The sequence below is a fragment of the Indicator indicator genome, unplaced genomic scaffold (assembly GCF_027791375.1).
Source record: "Indicator indicator isolate 239-I01 unplaced genomic scaffold, UM_Iind_1.1 iindUn_scaffold_99, whole genome shotgun sequence".
Taxonomy (NCBI): domain Eukaryota; kingdom Metazoa; phylum Chordata; class Aves; order Piciformes; family Indicatoridae; genus Indicator; species Indicator indicator.
Window position 1 is genome coordinate 9,230 of NW_026539215.1, and position 19,036 is coordinate 28,265.

At 67.0% G+C, this 19,036-nt stretch overlaps 3 protein-coding genes across 7 annotated transcripts; 1 reads left to right on the forward strand and 2 right to left on the reverse strand.

Annotated features, from left to right (window-relative positions):
- Nucleotides 1-1,522: 1,522 nt before the first annotated feature.
- Nucleotides 1,523-6,401, reverse strand: ARFIP2 (ADP ribosylation factor interacting protein 2). 5 transcript variants are annotated; one of them, XM_054398742.1, is made up of 7 exons: nt 6,303-6,401; nt 5,045-5,139; nt 3,651-3,723; nt 3,341-3,562; nt 2,947-3,104; nt 2,330-2,504; nt 1,523-1,678 (listed from the first exon to the last, which is right to left on the reverse strand). In XM_054398742.1, exons 1-7 carry the CDS (start codon nt 6,399-6,401, stop codon nt 1,523-1,525), a joined length of 978 nt encoding a protein of 325 aa, XP_054254717.1. The 5 variants fall into 5 exon arrangements, with proteins under 5 accessions (XP_054254717.1, XP_054254714.1, XP_054254716.1 ...); XM_054398739.1 differs by having other exon boundaries at nt 2,947-3,101; nt 3,651-3,766; nt 5,043-5,139; XM_054398741.1 differs by having other exon boundaries at nt 2,962-3,104; nt 3,651-3,766; nt 5,043-5,139.
- Nucleotides 6,402-7,506: 1,105 nt separating this feature from the next.
- Nucleotides 7,507-8,446, forward strand: TIMM10B (translocase of inner mitochondrial membrane 10B). Its single transcript, XM_054398744.1, has 3 exons — nt 7,507-7,545; nt 8,083-8,178; nt 8,246-8,446. The coding sequence occupies exons 1-3, from the start codon at nt 7,507-7,509 to the stop codon at nt 8,444-8,446; spliced, it is 336 nt and encodes a 111-aa protein (XP_054254719.1).
- Nucleotides 8,447-9,730: 1,284 nt separating this feature from the next.
- On the reverse strand, nt 9,731-19,032 carry LOC128980285 (F-box/WD repeat-containing protein 7-like). The gene is made up of 13 exons (XM_054398746.1): nt 18,904-19,032; nt 18,580-18,771; nt 17,071-17,253; nt 16,207-16,289; nt 15,471-15,609; nt 14,991-15,125; nt 14,677-14,800; nt 14,462-14,598; nt 13,428-13,541; nt 12,309-12,490; nt 11,761-11,986; nt 10,614-10,824; nt 9,731-9,999 (listed from the first exon to the last, which is right to left on the reverse strand). The coding sequence occupies exons 1-13, from the start codon at nt 19,030-19,032 to the stop codon at nt 9,731-9,733; spliced, it is 2,124 nt and encodes a 707-aa protein (XP_054254721.1).
- Nucleotides 19,033-19,036: the final 4 nt, after the last annotated feature.

Sequence of the window (19,036 nt, forward strand, 5' to 3'; positions counted from 1 at the left end):
TGCCCACGGCCCTGCCCACACCACCACATGGGCACCGTGCTGCAGAGCAGAGCAGGGTAGGGCAGACAGGACCTGCCCCTGCCCAGCCCCTGCCTCCTGGGCCCAACCCTTGGCACCCTGCTGTGTGCCATGGCATGGCCCTCAGGATACCCTGCTCCCTGGGCTGGCACCCAGCTCAGACTGGCAGGCCTGGAGCTGCCCAGGCCAGCCTGGCCCTGCCTGTCGGTTGGCATCACCCCCAGCCTCCAGGGCCCCTGCAGCTCCAGACGCTCCTGGACACTGCCCCTGGGCACCCTGCCCCGGGTGCCCCTGCTGGAGCTGGCATGGGGCTGGGTGGGCTCCAGAGGTGCCCCTGACCCCTAGGGTGGGGCTGAGGCTTTCCAGGACCCCAGCCCAGGGCTGGAGGTGCCCAAGGCCAGGCTGTGCCAAGCCCCAGAGGCTGCCCATGCCCAGGCTGGGGTCTGAGCCCGGTGCTCCCTCCCCATGCCCCCAGCCCAGCAGCAGCTCCAGTGGCTCTGATTGGTACCAGTTTTATTCTGGGGGAGGGGCTGGGGAGGGGGTCACAGGATGGGGAAAATTCACAAAACCCTCAGGTTTTGCCTCAAAAGTGCCCAAGTGCTGGGGAGGGGCTGGGGCTGAGCCCCCCCGGGTCACAGCCCCCCCAGGACACAGCCACCAGCGTTTGGTCCCTGCTTGGAGCCCCACAGCACCCCCCATGCCAGGGTAGGGGGCAGAGGGGCACAGAACCCCCCCCAGCCCCAGAACAGCTCTGGGGGGGATCGGGACCCTCTGACCCCCCCCAAAAGAGCCCTCCCGGTGGGGGGTGGAGTGTGGAGGGGGTGGAGTGCAAGAGCAGCTGCTGGGGGGCAGCTGGGAGGGGACCCTGGCATGGGGGGAGGTCAGGGGGGGCTGGGGACAGGCTGGGGACACAGAGACCCCCCCCCAGGGACACGTTGGGAACCCACAGACACCCCCTGGGACAAGTTGGGGACCCATGGAACCCCCCCGGGACAAGCTGGGGACCCCCAGCCCACCCTTGGGCACCCTGTGCCCCCTCAGTCAGTTTGGGTACCCAGAGCCCCCTCCAGGGTCACCCTCTGAGGGGGGAACAGGGCTGGAGCCAGGGGGGGAGGGCAGGGCAGGGGCCCTGGGGGGCAGCACCCCCCCAGCCCACAGCAGCAGGGGGGGGCACTGCCAGGGGGGCACTGCCAGGAGGGGCCCAGGGGGTCAGGGCCAGGACTCCCCCAGCCCACAGCAGCAAGGGGAAGGGGGGGCAGGAGGGGGTCTCCAGGGGGGTCACTGCTCCTCTGGCCAGGAGGGAGTCCCCGTGGGGGTTCCCAGGGGGGTCCCCAGGAGGTCATTGCTCCTCCAGCCAGGAGGGGGTCCCCAAGGGGGGGTCCCCAGGGGGTCACTGCTCCTCCAGCCAGGAGGGGGTCCCCAGGGGGCTGTCCCCAGGGGGTCACTGCTCCTCCAGCCAGGAGGGGGTCCCCAGGGGGCTGTCCCCAGGGGGGGCCCCAGGGGGTCACTGCTCCTCCAGCCAGGAGGGCTTCTCGGCGCCCGGGGGCCGCAGTTTGATGTTGAACTGCCTGAGGCTCTGCTCCAGCTGCTGCTGGTTGCCAGCGAAGTAGGCAGAGATGGCATTGTGGAAGAGCAGCAGCTGCTTGTGCATCACCTTCACCTGCGGGCACCAGCGGGCACCCTGCCACCACCCACAGGCACCAGCAGGCATTGTGGCACTGCCTACGGGCACCACCCACAGAGCCAGCATGGCCTGGCACAGGGGCAGGGCAGGGGAGGAGGGGGGGAGGGAGTGATGCAGGAGAGGAGGAGAAAGGAGTAGACGAAGAGGAGAAGGAGGAGGAAGAAGAAGCAGAGCCAGGAGGAGAGGAAGGAGCTGGAGAAGGCCAGAAGCAGCCAACAGGCAGAGGGGGGGACGCTGGCAGAGAGGGGGATACTGGCAGAGGGGGACACTGGCAGAGGGGGACACTGGCAGAGGGGGACACTGGCAGCTGCTCCCTGGCCCCTCCTTGGGGGTCTCTTGGCTGCCACCCACCCGAAGAAACCTCAGTGACACAAAGAGCACCTGGCAAAAGTGGCCACACTGTGCCCACCCCATGTCCCCATCCCAGCCCCACGCTGTGCCCACCCCATGCCCCCATCCCAGCTCCACACTGTGCCCACTCCACAGCTCCCATGCCAGCCCCACAGCTCCATCCCAGTCCAATTCTAAGTCCTTCAGCCCCATGCCTACACCCTCAGCGCCCTGCCCAGGTGCCAGCCCCATGCCCACACCCTCGGCACCGTGCCCGGGTGCCAGCCCCGTGCCCACCTTGTTCTCCTCCAGGAACTTGAGCTTGATTGCCACATCAGCTCTCAGCCTCTCGTATTTGTCCTTGTGGCTCTGGAAGTGGCTCTGGGCACTGTCCAGGCGGCACAGGCTGCTGGCATCCCGCGGTGCCAGGCTCAGCTCCTCCAGGTCTGTGCGGTATGCATCATACTCCAGCCTGGCACCGCGGGCAGGGCAAGAGCAGAGGGAGAAGAGGAGGAGGAGAAGGGGGAGGAGAAGGAGGTTAGGGAAGAGAACAGGAAGAGATGAAGGTCATGAGATCAGTACAGCCACAATGGCACAGCCAGGAGGGCAGCACAGCCAGGAGGGCAGCACAGCCAGGAGGGCAGCACAGCCAGGAGGGTACTGCAGCCACTGAGCCACAGGCATGAGAGCACAATGGGGGCAATACAGCCATGAGGGCATGGGCAGGAGGGCACCACAGGCACAAGGGTGCCACAGGCGTGAGGGCACAATGGGGGCAGTACAGCCATGAGGACACCACAGCCATGAGAGCACAACACTAAGGGCACCACAGGCACAATGGCAGCACGGCAGGAGGGCAGCACAGCTCCCCACACCCTGGGGGCGCCCGGTGCCAGCCCCGGTGCCAGCCCCACCTGGCAGTCTCGTACTGCTTGACAGTCATCAGGGTGTCCTCCATGGTCTTGTTGACCAAAGTGTTGATGCTGGAGACGAAGAAGTTGACAGCGCCCAGCAGGGTCTCTCCGTTCCTGCACAGCAGCTTCTGCGTCTCCGCGTTGTACCCAAACTCCTCCTGCGGGCACGGGGGCACAGGGACAGGGCAACAGTTGGCTTGGAGAAGATCTGCCCCAGCACCACCACCCCATGGTCCTCAGCACCACGGCTCCAGGGCTGGGGAAGCACTCCAGCCATGGGGACTGCACCCAGGGCCAACCCCAGCACCCAGTGCCTGCCCCAGCACACAGTGCCAGCCCCAGCACGTGACGCCCAACGCAGCACCCAGTGCCCAATCCAGCAGGCAGTGCCCACCTGCAGCTCGGGTGACTTCTGGCTGAGGTCGGCGAAGGCGTCGCCCAGGGCGTGCTGTGTCTGCACCAGGCTGTAGAGGTGGGCAGTCATGCCCCGTGCCAGCTGCAGGATGCCCTCGTAGCGCCGCTTGGTCTCGCGCAGGAGCTCGATCTGAGCCTCCAGCTCCAGGTCCACTGTGCGAGAGCCTCTCCCGAAGCGCTCTGACAGCAGCTGCTTGGTGCACTGCGGGCACAGGGAGCACGGGGGACATCAGCGGCACCCATCAGCGGCGCCCCCGGGCACAGCCTGGCGCAGGGGGGTGCCCACTGACCTTGTAGGTGTTGATGCCCCACTTCTTGACGATGTCGAACTTCTCCACCGCGATGCCACGCACCAGCTCGTCCCCGCCAGGCACCGGGCTGGCATGGGGCTGGTGCAGCGCAGAGCCTGTGGGCAGGGCCAGGGTGGGCACAGGGCACTGCCAGCTCAGCCGTGCGGTGGTGGCACAGGCTGAGTTCAGTGGCAGTGCCAGGCTCAGCACAGTGGCAGTGTCAGGCTCAGCACTGTGGCAGTCTGGCACAGGCTGAGTTCAGTGGCACTGCCAGGCTGAGCACAGCGGCAATGCCAGGCTCCCCGCACTCCCTGGCCCACCCCCGTGCCCGGACAGCCCCGGGTCCCCCTGGCCGGGTGGTACCTGCTGGGGGCGGCCGTGCCATCCTGCCAGCCGCCACCACACTGGGGGGCAGGGCTGCTCCTCGGGGCGGGGCACGCAGGAGACTGCCTGCAAACGGGGCAGGGACGGGCACCGGGATGGGCACAGGGACGGGAATGGGCATGGGGGAGGGCACAGGGATGGGCACAGGCACACAGGCAGGGGCAGCAACAGGAGGAGATGAGTGACAGGGACAGACGTGAGGTGGCTGCTGACAGACAGATGGACACCCCCCAGCCCCCCCCCGGGCACAGGGGCATGGGGACAGACCCAGAGCCAGAGTGCCAGGGCCAGGGGCATGGGCACAGGAGAACAGAAAGAGACAGACGTGATGGGGACAGGGACAGATGGACAGGACAGAGGCACAGACCCATGGGGATGGGCAAATGGGGACAGGGACAGACCCAGAGCGATGGGGACAGGGGCACAGGGCCATGGGGATGGGACCAGCCCCAGTGTGCCAGGGCCAAGGTGCCAGCCCCGGTGCAGGGTGGCACTGTAAAGCCTCCACTCACTGCCAGGGAAGCAGCCAGGAGCCAGCACCCAGCAAAGGGCAGGGACCAGCAGGGGCACCCAGAGGTCACCAGGGGCTGGCAGGGATCACCAAGGGCCCACCAGGGGCTCCCAGGGGCACCCAGCCCAGAGGAGGAGGAAGCTGAAGATTAGAGAAGGGCTGAAGAAGGCTGAGGGAGGAGGACGAGGAGGTGAAGTAGGAGCCACCTTGCCCAGGCAGAAGGCACTGGGCAGGAGCCACTGCACCAAGGGGCAGTGCCAGGGCAGACCCAGGTGCCACAGCCCAGGAGGGGACACCACAGGAACCAGCCCAGCTCCAGCCTCGCCTCTGCCCAGGTGCCCACACAGGACCTTCCCACCTGGCACCATCACATGCCAGGGCCTGGCTCTCCACCTTCCAGCACCACCATCCCTGTGCCTCCCCAGCTCTACCTCAGCACAGTGCCAGTCCCGCTGGTGCCATCCCCAGTGCCAGGCTGTGCCCACCTTTGATGGTGCTGGTGGGGATGATGCCCTCAGCCGTGCCCCCGTAGCCGCCCGACACGATGCTGGTCTCGTTCAGGTTGGGCCCTGACACCATCACCTGCTGCAGGTCCTGCCAGGGAGCAGAGCGGGCACCTCAGGCCTGGCACTGCCTGGGCAGCACTGCTTGGCATGGCCTGGCAGGGCTGAGTACAGCCTGGCACAGCCAGTTACAGCCTGGCATGGTCTGACATGGCCTGGTACAGCCTGGCACAGCTTGGCATAGCCTAGAACAGCTAAACACAGCCTGGTATCAATGAATCAACCAGGTTGGCAGAGACCTCCATGATCCTCCAGCCCAACCTCTCACCCAGCCCTGTCCACTCAACCAGCCCCTGGCACCAAGTGCCTCATCCAGGCTTCTCTTGAACACCTCCAGCAATGGCGACTCCACTCCCTCCCTGGGCAGCACATGCCAATGAGCAGTCACCCTCCCTGTGAAGAGCCTCCTCCTGACACCCAGCCTGGACCTCCCCTGGCACAGCTTGAGGCTGTGCCCTCTTGTTCTGGTGCTGGCTGCCTGGCAGCAGAGCCCAACCCCCTCCTGGGTACAACCTCCCCTCAGGTAGTTGCAGACAACGAGGTCACTCTGAGCCTCCTCCTCTCCAGGCTGAACACCCCCAGCCCCCTCAGCCTCTCCTCACAGGGCTGTGCTGCAGATCCCTCCCCAGCTTCGTTGCCCTTTTCTGGACACCTTCCAGCACCTCAACATCTCTCTTGAACTGAGAGGCCCAGAACTGGACACAGGACTCAGGGTGTGGCCTGACCAGAGCTGAGCACAGGGCAGAATAACCTCCCTTGTCCTGCTGGCCACACTGTTCCTGATGCAGGCCAGGATGCCATTGGCCTTCCTGGCCATCTGGGCACACTGCTGGCTCATGTTCACCTGCTGTCCACCAGCACCCCCAGGTCCCTCTCTGCCTGCCTGCTCTCAGCCACTCTGTCCCCAGCCTGGAGCACTGCCTGGGGTTGTTGTGACCAAGCTGTAGAACCTTGCACTTAGCCTTGTTCAATCTCACCCATGGTACAAGCTGCCACCGCTTGGCATGGCCTGATACAGCCTGGTACTGCTTGATGCAGCTTGGCACAGCCAGGTACAGCCTTGTATAGCCTTGTGTAGCCTGGCACAGCTTGGCACAGCCAGGTACAGCCTGACACATCTTGGCACGGTCAGGTACAGCCAAGAACAGGCTGGCACTGCCGGGGGCTCAGGAAGGTCCCTGCCCGGGCACCCACCTGCTCCAGGCCATCGTCCTCGGGCAGGCTGCCGGTGTCGCCGTTGCTGCTGATGGGGATCTCCATGGTGGCTGCTTTGCCCAGGAGCCCGTCCGACATCCTCGGGGCTGCGGGGCACCGGCACACTGGCACCGGGACACCGGCACGCTGGCACCCGGGCACAGCACACTGTCACCGTGACCCCATCGCCTGAGCACCGGGACCCACCCCCTACCCCGCTGCTCTCGGTGGGGCCGCCCCTGGCCCGCAGCCCGCGGCCACGTCCGCAGCCAGGCGCTGCTGCGCTCAGACCGGTCCGGGCACATTCCAGGGCGGGCGGTACCTGGCACCTGATCCGGGCCGCGGGCTCCGTTAACCGCCCGGCCAGGCGAGGTTACAGCCCCGGGGACCGGAGAAGAGCGCCCGAGCGGATAGGGCTGGCGGCTGCTCACCGAGAGAGGCGCAGCAGGGACCGGGACCCAGCACCAGCCCCGCAGCGGAACCGCCCGGCCCGCGGCCAGAACCGCGGCGTCTGTGAAGCCGGTCCCACTGCCAGACGGTGTCCAGCCCAGGGCGGCCCCGAGCAGGCAGCGAGTCCTTCCCGGTCGAACCTCCCCCAGCCCCAGGAGCCCCCAGCAGCCAGGGACCACCGGGGTCCGGCTCAGCTCCTCCCGGAGAGGAACCGCGGAGCCCCGCCCCGCCGGACCGGGGATCCTCGGGAGAAAGGAAGGCGCCAGACCCGGGGGAAGCAACGGCAGACGGCCGCGTCGCCGGCCCGCTCCGCCGCTCTGCCCCCCGTTTTCCCGGGGCCCGGCTGTCCCGGTAGGGCCCTGCCTGCAGCAGCCAGCACCGGCACAGCCCAGGCCCGACAGGCCGCATTCACCGGCCCCGCTTCCCCCGGCTGCCCCCGGCCCCTCGGACCCGCTCTCGGGCCCAGCCCCCCTCGCCCTCGGCCCTTCGAGCTCTCCCGGCGGCCCCGTGCCGCTCCCCCGCCCACCTGCGCCGCCCGGCCCCGGCCGGGCCCCGCCGCCCGCAGCTCGGGAGACCCGGATCCGCCTCGGTCCGGGCCCCGCCGGAAGTCGCGTCACGGCGCGAGACGAGACCGGAAGTGTCGTCACCAGCAAGAGCCGCATTGCCCATTGCGCCGGAAGTGACGTTAGCGCCACCGGAAGCGACGCCGTTTGGCCCCCATGAGGGCGGCGGGACCGGGCCGGGGCACCGTGGGATGGACCCCGCGACCGAGCAGCAGCAGCAGCTGCGCAGCGTGAGTGCGGCCCGGCCGGGCCGGGAGTCCCCAGGCTGGGCGTCCCCAGGCTGGGCTGGCAGTCCCGGGGGCGCCAGGGCTGGCGCGGGGTGCTGGTGGGCGGTCTCTGGGGTGCCGGAGGGTCCCGGTTCTCGAGGACTTCAGGGGGTCTTGGGTACACGGGGAAGGTACCTAAGGTGCCGAGTCCCGGGAGGGTCCGGGAGGGGTTGAGGGGTGCTGGGAAGACCCGGGTTGGGTGGCTGTTGGGGGTGTCCAGAAGAGTCCGGGGTTGGTGGGAGGTGTTGGGGGCGGCACAGGTGCGGTCCCGGGGTTGGTACCGGCTGCCCAGGGGCTCTGAGGGCAGGCCCCAGAGCTGTTGAGGGTCCTTGGGGCTGCCTGCCTGGCTGGATGCCGGGGAAAAGTGTCCCATATGCTGGGGACCCCAGGGGTGCTGGGGGTGTCCCGGGTTGGCAGGAGAGCCAGAAGAGGTCCCGGGGATACCTGGTGGGGCTTTGGGGGGTCTCAGGGGTGCCTGGTACCGAGCAGCCCCTGCCGTAGCTGAGGGACTTCCTGCTGGTCTACAACCGGATGACCGAGCTCTGCTTCCGCCACTGCGTCTCCAACCTCAACTACCGGCTGCTCACCGGCCAGGAGGTGAGGCCTGGCCCCCACTGAGCCCCCCCTGTTCCCCCGGCACCCCCCTGAGGCCCTGTCCCCGCAGGAGCGGTGCCTGGAGGGCTGTGCCGGGAAGTTGGTGCATGCCAACCACCGCTTGGTGCGTGCCTACGTGGGCACCATGCCGAGCATCCTGCAGCGCCGAGCACAGCAGCTCCAGGAGCCACCACCCGCGGCCTCTACTGACCCCCTGGCAGCACCGGGCCCTGGGGAGCCCTCACAGGGGGGTGCCAGTGCTGGGACGTAGCCCTGGGTGCCCCCCGTGCCCACGATGCCAGCGGGAGATGCCAGGGCCCGGTGCTGCGGTGCAGGCCTGGCACGCAGTGCCTGTCCCAGCGTGGAGCTGGGGTCCTGCACCAAGACACAGTCAGAAGGGGCCTGAGGGTCCATGTCCGACGGTGCTGGCACCAGGAGCCCCCTGGCAGTGGCTGTGCCAGGGTAGGGGACACCAAGAATGGGCACCAGCAGCCCCACCCGCCCCAGAGATGCCACCCAGGCTCTGCCCCAGTGCTTCCCTGCTCCAGGCCTGGGCTGGAGACAATACTGGAGAGAATAAAGGTCCTGTGGGTGACCTCCTGCTGGTGGGAGCTTGTGAGAGCTCTGCTGGGTCAGGGTTGGACTCCATCACGTTTGAGGTTTCTCCAACCTCCCCTGGGATCCAGGAGTTCCACTCTGCCAGGGCAGCACTGGCCCAGGGAAGTTGGAGATGCCCCGTGGCTGGCACCGTCCCAGGTCAGGCTGAACCCCGGCTGAGCCATGCCCAGGTGAAGGTGCTGCAGCCTCCAGCTGATGACTCCAGGCTGAGGACCGCACCAGGGGTGCAGGACAGCAGCTAGGCTGAGGTTGGGCTTGGGAGAGGTCTCCACCCTCCTGTTCCTGCCCAGAATGGGGCAGGAGGAGCCCCAGCCAGCACCAACCCAACAGGGCCCAGTGCCAGGAAAGTGCTCAGGAGGAGGAGAAGCAGAAAAAGGCCCTCAACAACCTGCTCTAGTTGGGAGGTGTGGGCAGGGGGTTGGCAATGGATGGTCTTTGAGGTCCCACCTGACCCAAATGATTCCATGACATGGAGAGAAGGAGGTGGAGATGGAAGAGAAGAGAGAGGAGATGGAAAAGAGGGAGGAGAAGCAGGAGATGGAGCAGAAGAAGACTTCTCTACACAAACAGAGTCTATTGCTGAGGCCCAAAAGGAGATGGGCAAGGGATGACCAGCAGGAGACCTCTATCCAAATAGAGTCTGTGATGAGGTACAAAAGGAGATGGAGCAGGATGGAGCAGCAGGAGACCTCTCCACACAAATACAGTCTGTGATGAGGTACAAAAGGAGATGGAGCAGGGGATAGAACAGGAGGAGCAGAAGGTGACCAGCAGGAGACCTCTCTACACAAATAGAGTCTATTATGAGGTACAAAAGGCGCTGCTGCCCTGAGCTCTGCGCCATAAATAAGGCCCCAGGGGGGCCCTGCGGGGGCCGGTGCCAGGTCCAGCCCCGCCGAACCCCCTCCCCAGCACCCCCCAGCCCGGCCCCGCCGGGTCACTTGAGGTCCACCTCGAAGTCCAGCACCAGCAGCTTTGTCTCCTCGGTGCCGTTGCGGCTGCCCACAGCGCAGACCAGCTTGGTGTTGGAGGCGCGGATCCGCCAGACGACGCCGCCGCTGCCGCCGCTCTCTAGCGCCACCAGGTTGCGCAGGAACTCTCCGGTGCGCAGGTCCCAGAGCTTCACGGTGCCGTCGTCCGAGGAGGTCACCACGAACTTGGAGCTGAACTGCAGGCAGGTCACGGCGCTCTGGTGCTTGCTGGGCCCTGCGGGACCAACCGGCTCAGCGCTGCCACCGCTGGCAAGCCCGGGACCGACCGGCTCAGCGCTGCCACCGCCGGTACCCACTATGCCTGCGGGACGGACTGGCCTCAGTGGTGCCGCTGCCGGCGGGCACGAGGTGCTGCACTGGGCAGAGGTAGGGCAGGAGAAGGTGGTGGGAAACGAGAAGATGGAGAACATAGAGACAGCAGGGGAAGGAGGAGATGGAGAAGAGAAAGGACAAGATGGAGAAGGGGAAGGAGCTCCACCCTGGAGTCACCAGCACAACACAACACAGCACAGCACAGGTGTGGACCTGCTGAAGCACCTCCAGAGGTGCCCCCAGAGACCAGCAGGAGGAAGCTCTGCTGTGGGGAGAGGCTGGGATTGGCTGCTCTGGGAAACCTGCTCCAGGTGCAGAGGCCTCTGCTTAGGGCAGGGCTGGCAGTGGGTGGTTCTGGAAGGTCCTTCCAACCCAAAGCTGATGTGGTTCCATGACTCCATCAGGGAGCAGAGGGCCAGGGGGGATGGTTGTGACTCCAAAGAGACCCAGAGCAGAGAGAAGTTCTTCAGGAGGCTGGGGAGAGCCTGGCAGCGCCAATGGTGCCCCCAGACTCACCCTGCAGGGTCTGCAGGCACTGCCCTGTCTTGATGTCCCAGATCTTGACGGTGGAGTCGGCGTTGCCAGACACCAGGATGTTGTCCCTCAGCTCCATGCCACTGGTGAGGGACTGGTGCCCCATCAGGGTGTGCAGGCAGTTACCACTCTCCACATCCCAGACGCGGATGGAGGTGTCCAGGGAGCCGCTGACAATGTGGATGCCATCGAACTGCCAGGGACAGCAGGGGTCAGGCAGGGATGGTGCCCCTGGGCTGGGCACAGTTGTGATCCTGGGGGCAGGGTTGGGCCCTCCCTGCCAGAAGGACATTGAAGGCTGGGGCAGGGCCAGGGCAGGGCAAAGAAGCTGGGGAGGGGTCTGGAGAAGGAGGAGAAGGCTGTGGAGCAGTTCTGAGGAGCAGCTGAGGGCCCTGGGGGGGGTTGAGGCTGCAGCAGAGGAGGCTGAGGAGAGACCTTGTGGCTCTCTGCAGCTCCCTGAGAGCAGCTTGCAGCCAGCTGGGGCTCAAGGGCTGCTCCTGGGGGCTGGGCCAAGAGGAGATGGCCTCAGGTTGTGCTAGGGGAGCTTCAGCTTGGCCCTCAGCAACCATTGGTGCCCCTGGGGGTTGCCCAGGCCTGTGCCAGGCTGCCCAGGACAGTGGTGGAGTCCCCATGGCTGGAGGGGTTGCCCAGCCCTGGAGCTGTGGTGCTGAGGGCCACGGGGTGGTGGTGCTGGGGCCAGGCTGGGGCCATGCTTGGTCTCCATCACTTTAAAGGTCTTCCCAAGCTCAACCACTCCAAGCACACTCAGGTCTCCTCTGGACCAACAGGGACCTGGCTGCAGGGCTCTGGGACAGGATGCCAGGGGAGGCTGTGGCTGCGCCCCCAGGAGCTGTTCAAGGCCAGGAGTAGCCTGGGCTGGGGGAGGTAGAGATAGAGGAGAAGGGACTGGAACTGGCTGATCTTTAGGTGCCTGCCAAGCCCCTCCATGGGCACAGGCTGTGTGTCACTGTGGTGGCACAGGGGTTCCTGTGGTGGCAGGATGGTGGCACAGGGCTGTCCCCTTGGTGGCGGGGCAGTGGCACAGGGGTTCCCCATGGTGGGGGGGTCACAGGGGTGGTGCCCCCACAGGGGGTGGGTCACAGGGGCGGTGTCCCCCGGTGCCCAGTACCTGCAGCGAGTAGACTCTGTTGGTGTGCCCCTGAAGGGTGTGGGTGCAGCTCTCGGTGTCGGGGTCCCAGACCTTGACGGTGTAGTCGTAGGCGCCGCTGACCACCCGGTGCCCATCGTACTGCACACAGCGCACGGCGGCCACGTGCCCCAGCAGCACATGCAGGCACTGCCCGCTCTCAATGTCCCACAGCCGCAGTGTGGCGTCCCGAGACCCACTCACCACCCTGCAGGCACCACGGGCACACTCACCATGGGCACCATGGGCACCCTCACCATGGGTACCACGGGCAGCTTCACACAGGGGCAATGCAGCACACCAAGGCCAATGTCACCGCAGGGCAGCATCACTCCCCACTCCCATTCTCATTCCTGTGCCCTCTCCCATGCCCATTGCCATTCCCATACCTTTCTTATTCCCACTCCAGTTCCCTTTCCCCTGCCCATTCCCATCCCTATGCCCACAGTGGGTACCTCTTCCCACGCAGGTGCATGCAGCGCACGGTGAAGGTGTGCCCATGGTGCCCATGATGCCCAGCCTGTGGGTACCTGGTGCCGTGCAGGTGCATGCAGCGCACGGTGGAGGTGTGCCCATAGAGGGTGTGCAGGCAGCGGCCGCTGTCGGCGTCCCAGACCCGCAGGGTGCGGTCAGTGGAGCCACTGATGACGGTGGAGCCACGGAGCTGCGACGACCACACTCCCCCGGTGTGCCCCACCAGGGTCTGGATGCACTGGGAACATCATGGGACAGTGTGGGCACATCGTGGGCACTACCCATAGACTGCCCTGTACCCCCCAGTGTGCCCCACCAGGGTCTGGATACACTGGGGATGGCACCCAAAGGCTGCCCCTGCACCCCCCCGCGCAGTGCCAGTGGAGCTCAGGATCCCCCCAAGCTTCCTGCCCACCCATGGCGACACCTCTGTGTCCCCCTCAGAGCAGCCCTGGAGCTGCCAAGGCCTCTCCCCAGCCTGGACACAGCCAGCAGGAGCTGACCCAGAAGGGAACTTCTGATGGCCTTCCTGTGCTGGAAGGGGGCAACCCGTGGAGACAAGCAGTGCCAGGGGAGGGGTTTGGCACCCAGCAGCCCTGAGGAGGTTCCTCAGCAGGAGGCTGGGGAGAGCCTGGCACAGGGTGCCCAGTGAGGTGAGAGATGCCCCCCGGCTGGCACCAGCCCAGGGCAGGTTGTTTGTGGCTCTGAGCTGTGCTTGGGGCTGTCCCTGCTGGCTGCAGTCTAGCACTGGCTGGCACTGGCCGTTCCCTTAATGCCATGGTGCCATAGCCTCTGAAGGTGCCCTGACCCTAACCTCCCCCCGCCCAGCTCTGCACCATCCCAGGAGCAGCTCTGGGGCCTCTGGTGGGGCAGGGGAGCAGCCACGGGAGAGGAGAAGGGGATAGGGGTGGTGTGGCCATGCCCATGGGCATATCCTGGGCATGTCCTTGGGGGTGGCTGTGCCCATGGGAGTATCCTGGGCATGTCCTCAGGGCTGCCCCAGGGGTGTCCGGGTGGTGTTCTGGGGGTGCCATGTGGGGAGCGCCATGTGGCTGTCCTGGGGCTGTGGGGGTGCCTTGGGGGTGTCTCAGAGCTGTCCTTGGGCCTGTCCTGGGGCCATGGGGGTGCCCCGGGATTGTGGGGCTGTGCCGGTGCTGCCCCCTGGCGGCGCTCACCTCGCCGGTGACAGCCGACCAGACCTTGAGGGTGTTGTCGTCGGAGCCGCTCACGATTCGGTTACCGCAAAACTGCAGGCAGGTGATCACGTGATCGTCGTGGCCCTTCAGCACCTGGGGACGGACAGACAGACAGCAACTAGGGTGGGGAGCTGCCTGTGCCACCCACCACTGCCTCCCTGGGGGCACTGGCAGGAGCCAGGGGCCATTGGCTCAGCTGGAGAAGGCTCAGGGGGGACCTGCTGGCCTCAGGGGGACACTGCTGGCCATGGGCCAGCATCCACAGGGGGCTACAGAGCCACCCTTTGCCCAGGGGTCCCATGGAGCAGACCAAGGGTGGGGAGAAGGACTCCTGGGGATGTCCCAGCTGGGCACAGGAGGAACCTTGGTGACCCCAGGGACAATCAGCCACTGGAGTGACCATCCCCGGGGCCCCAGTGGAGTCCCCAGCGCTGGACACTGGGAAGCTTCAGCTGGGCAGGGGCTGTGCCAGGCTTTGACCCAGAAAGGTTGAGCCAGGTACTCCTGGAGGGTGCCTCAGACCACCTGGGGCCCCCAAACCATGGTGTGACCCTGCTGGCTCCTGTGGTCAGAGCTGGTGGTGTGCCCTAGAGTACAAACTGGTGCCCACCACAGCTCCTAGTCCATAGGAGCCACTGGGGAAGCTCCATGGAGGTCATGGACCTGCTCCCTGCAGCACCCTCAGGAGCCAGCTGGGGCTCGAGGGCTGGGCCAAGAGGAGATGGCCTCAGGTTGTGCCAGGGGAGCTTCAGCTTGGCCCTGAGCAACAATTTATGTCCCTTGAGGCTGGCCCAGGCTGCCCAGGGCAGTGGTGGAGTCCCCAGCCCTGAAGGGTTCCCAAGCCCTGGAGCTGTGGTGCTGAGGGCCACGGGGTAGTGGTGCTGGGGCAGGGCTGGGGCCATGGGTTGCAAATGCTGGGGGGCAGTGCTGAGGGCTATGGGGTGGAGGTGCTATGGGCGGTGCTGGGGCGGTGCTTGTTCCCCAAGGCCATGCCAGCCCCAGCCGGTGCCCACCTTGGGGGGCCGCAGGTCGCCACTGCGCCAGTTGGCATCGATGCGGTGCTGCCGCAGGAATGCCAACTTCCAGGGGCTGTGCATGAAGCCAGGGCTCAGCAGGCGGCGCCGCCGCAGGGCCAGGGGCTCCTCGATGCCTGTGAGGGCGACACTGGGTGCTGGCACTGGGCTGGGGGTGCGGGGCAGCCCGGGGGGCACCGGCAGGGGGTCCTCACCCTCCTCGCGGCACTTCTCCCTCCAGAGCAGGTTGTCCTCGGCCAGCAGCCGCCAGTAGCGGCAGGTCTGGGCCGCACGGAGCAGGTCCCGAGGCTCCAGGAAGGAGAGGACGTAGAGGGCGAGCTGCAGGGAGCACCGGGCACTGCCAGGGCTGCTGCCTGCTGCCCAGCCCCACCGGCACCCTGCCCTGTGGCATGGGAGCCAGCAGCGCCCAGGAGAGGTCCCCAGGAGCTGCCAGCCCCCAAGACAGGTCCCCAGGAGCCCCCCACCGCGGGTGCCCCCCGAGCCCAGCCCGTGCCCACGCCATGCTCACCTCCTTGGGCAGCAGGGAGATGAAGTCCCTCTGGAACTGGGGCTCGATGACCTGCATCATGTGCCGGATCTGGGGGGGCTCGCAGCGGTCGATCAGCTCGTCCAGGGCCAGCAGCTTCTCCTGCCCGCTCCAGCGCTGCGGGCACAGCAGGCACCGTGCCAACAGCCCCCAGGACAGTGCCAACCCCACCCTGGCAGTGCCGATAACCCCCCCGGCACCGTGCCAGCACCCCCCTGGCACCGCCACCCTCCAGCTGGAGCTGGCACTGGGATCTCCTCAAGCCCCACGAGGTGGAGCTGGGGTGGCAGTGGGCACAGCCCTACAGGATGGGCACCAGGACCCCTCCTCTGCGCCCAAAGGCACAAGGCCCTCGTGGGAGCCAAACCCTCCCCAGAAGGCTTCCCGGAGCTGGAGCCCCAAGGCTTGGCACCATCAGCGCCCAGCTCCTCAGGCAGCCCCTGGCAGGGCCTCAGCAGCTACCTGGAAGGTCTGGAGCCAGTCCTGGAGCTCGGGCGGGGGCACCACAGAGGGCATGCGGCAGCGGCGGCCTGGGGCCCCCTGGGCGTTCCTCAGGTCCCCAAAGGTGGTGGTGGGGCTGGGGGTGCAGGGACCCAGGGTCCTGGGGGCACCAGAGCACAGTCAGGAGCCCAGAAGTGTCCCCACAGACCCCCAGCACCCAGGAGAGGTCCCCAAGAACCACCAGCACCCAGGAGAGGTCCCCAAGGACCACCAACATCTTGGAGAGGTCCCCAAGGACCCCCAGCACCCAGGAGAGGTCCCCAAGAACCACCAGCACCCAGGAGAGGTCCCCAAGGACCACCAACATCTTGGAGAGGTCCCCAAGGACCCCCAGCACCCAGGAGAGGTCCCCAAGAACCACCAGCACCCAGGAGAGGTCCCCAAGGACCACCAACATCTTGGAGAGGTCCCCAAGGACCCCCAGCACCCAGGAGAGGTCCCCAAGAACCACCAGCACCCAGGAGAGGTCCCCAAGGACCACCAACATCTTGGAGACGTCCCCAAGGACCACCAGCACCCAGGAGAGGTCCCCAAAGACCACCAGCACCTTGGAGAGGTCCCCAAGGAACACCAACACACAGGAGAAGTTCAGAGGTCTCCTGGTGCAACCTTGGTGGCTCTGGTGTCTCCCCAAGGATGGAGACCCCACCAGCCCCACTGAGAGACCACCGGGGGTCCCCAGGGGGTCTCTGCTCACCTGCTGAACTCGGAGCCCCTGCAGAGCTTCTTGCCCGGGGCCAGGGCTCTGCCATCCCCCCCTGGCTCCGACTTTCGCTTCCCCTGCAGGAGAGGACAACCAGGCTGGGCTGGGGCAGAGGGCACCATGGGCAGGCTCAGGGCTCCAGGGACTCTCCAGGCCACCAATGTGCCAACCACAGTGCCAGGGACCCAGCCTGGGCACCCCCTGAGCCCACGCCCATGCTTATGGTGGGGATCTGCAGAGAAGCTGCTGGGTGATGGGACCATGGAATAGGACCTGGGAGGTGCTGGAGAGATTTGGGTCAGGGGCTCTGAGCACCTGCTCTGGGCTTGGCTGAGGCCTTCCAGCTGCCCCCCATGGCCTCTCCGCAGCCACCCTGGCACCAGGGGCAGCCCCACACCAGCCAAGGCTCCTCACCAGTCGTCCCTCAGAACCCCCTGAGATGCCCCCAGCAGGTACCTGTGGGTGCAGGTGGCGCAGGAGGTGCCCCCCATGCTGGCAGTGGAGCCAGCGCTGCCCCAGGCTGTAGTAGAGATAGAGATTGCCTTCATCTTCCTCCTCTTCCTCCTCTTCCTCCTCCTCATCTTCTTCATCTTCCTTCTGCTCCCCACCAACCCTGGAGAGGTCCTTGGGGCCACCAGAGCCACAGGAGCCTGCGGGCACTGGTGCCAGGGTCCCTTCCCCACAGTGCCCAGAGTGCCAAGAGCCAGAACCTTCCTCACCCTCCTCATCCTCAGCATGGGGCACCTGTGGGGGACACTGGGAGCTGGGGGGCGACACTACGAGCACTGGGGGAGGCACTGGGAGCTGGGGGGGAGGACACACTGGGGGCACTGGGGGGGAGGAGACACTGGGACTCACCTGTGCTGGGGGTTCTGAGCTGTCCCCAAGCCTGGCCGTGGTGCCCCCAGGGCTGTCCCCATCGGTGCCCCCCGTGCCACCCTGGTGCCCACAGCGCAACCGCTGCCAGTTGAGCTCCAGCACCCTCTGCGTGATGCCCTTCACCTGCAGCAGCTCCTCCAGGCAGCTGAAGCCCCTTAGCTCCTGCGGGACACAGCAGTGCCCTTGGTGGCCTCAGGTGGCACCAGGGAAGCCATGAGGGGCAGCGACTGCCCTTGAGGGGTGCCCACAGCTGGCCCAGGCTGCCCTGAGTAGTGGTGGAGTCTCTAACCCCACAGAGGTCTCCAAACTCTGGAGCTGTGGTGCTGAGGTTGGCACCTGGGGGCTGTGCTCACGGATGGGCTCCAGGACCCTCTAGCCCAAGGGCACAAGGCTCAGCGTGGAGCTGTGAGCCCCGGGAGCAGCCCAAGCAAGTCGCAGCTTCTCCATCCCATGCCTGCTTCTGGGGCTGGTATCACCACCAGCTGGCTCCAGGGAAGGCACCTCGGGGTGCTCCAACCGGGTGGCACCTTCACACTGCTGCCACCCCAAAGAGCTTCCCCAACCCTGCTGAGCCCCAGGTGATGTTGGCACCGCCCGAGGAGCCCCTGAGCTGCCCAGAGAGGCTGCGGAGCCTCCTTCCCCGGTGGGATTCCAGCTCCCCCTGGACCTCCTGCCCCTCGGCACTGCGCTGTGGGTGACCTCCAGAGGTGCCTCTGACCTCACGGCGCTGGGGGCTCCGAGGCTGGGCGCCAGAACCCTCTGCAGAAGCTGCCCCAGATGCTTTCGACGCCTCCGACACGGACCCCGGGCGGGTCGCAGCCACCCCTGGGCCCATCGCGGCTCTTCCACGGTTCTCCCGCCGCCGGTGCCCGGCCCGCTATTCGTCCCCACCCCGGGTCCCTCCCCGGTGTCCGCCGCGCGGTGTCCCGGGCACCTCCAGCCCCAGTGCTCCCAGTCCGGCCGCGGGCCCTGTCCCGCCAGCTCTCCCGGTGATAACGATGGAGATGACCCTCAGCCCGCCGCCAGCCCCAGTCACCCGGTGCCTAACAACCGTTCGCACCGGACTCTGCACCCAGCCCTCACGGGGACCGTGAACGCCGCGCCGGGAGCAGCTATGACAAGTAGCGGACGTCGCTGTAACGACGGGCTACCCTCGCTCGTCTACCAGAAGGGGCCCCGCCAGCACCGGGGAGCGGCGGCCAGGCTCCTGTATGGCCCCAGCTGTGAACTTCCGGCTCGACTGTGCGGACCGGGGAGGCCAGCGGTGCCGGCCACACCGGTGCTGGACACACCCGTGCGGTTACACCCCTCCCGGTGCCGGTCACTCCCATCCCATCCGACCACCGCCACGGGCTCCGGCTACCGGAGACGGTCGGCGCCTCTCGGCCGCGCTGCGCAGCCCCATCCGTCCCCGGGCAGGGCGGCTCCGCTAGCCGGCGGCACAGTGCCCCCAGCCCCAGGCCCGCACCCCGCTGCCCCGGCCCGCACCTCTCTCTTGCGGACGATGCCACGCGCCCGGCGGCGGCCGATACCGCTGAGCGCTCCCTGCAGCTCGGCCACACCGGCGCGGTTGATGTCCAGCGGCCGTGCGCCGGGGCCTGGCCCGCCCGGCGCCGCCATCCCGGCCCCGAGCCGCCGCGCAGGCCCCGCGCTCAGTGCGCAGGCGCAGCCCCGCCCACACTGCGTGACATAACTGCTAGCACGCTGTTTTATTGGCTACCGCGCCTGTGCGGGGCGGGACCACCACGAGCAGGCCCTCCCGGAACCCCTACCCCCGCAAGTTCATTGGTTTGACCACAGCGGGGACGGAGCCATCCCACACAGCCCCCGCCCCTGTGTCCGTGGGTGGGTCGTGGCGGGGGCGAGGCCGCCCCGTGTAGCCCCGCCTTCTCGGTACCGTGGACCAATCGCAGGTGGGGATGGGGTCGAGGGCGGGATCATGGGG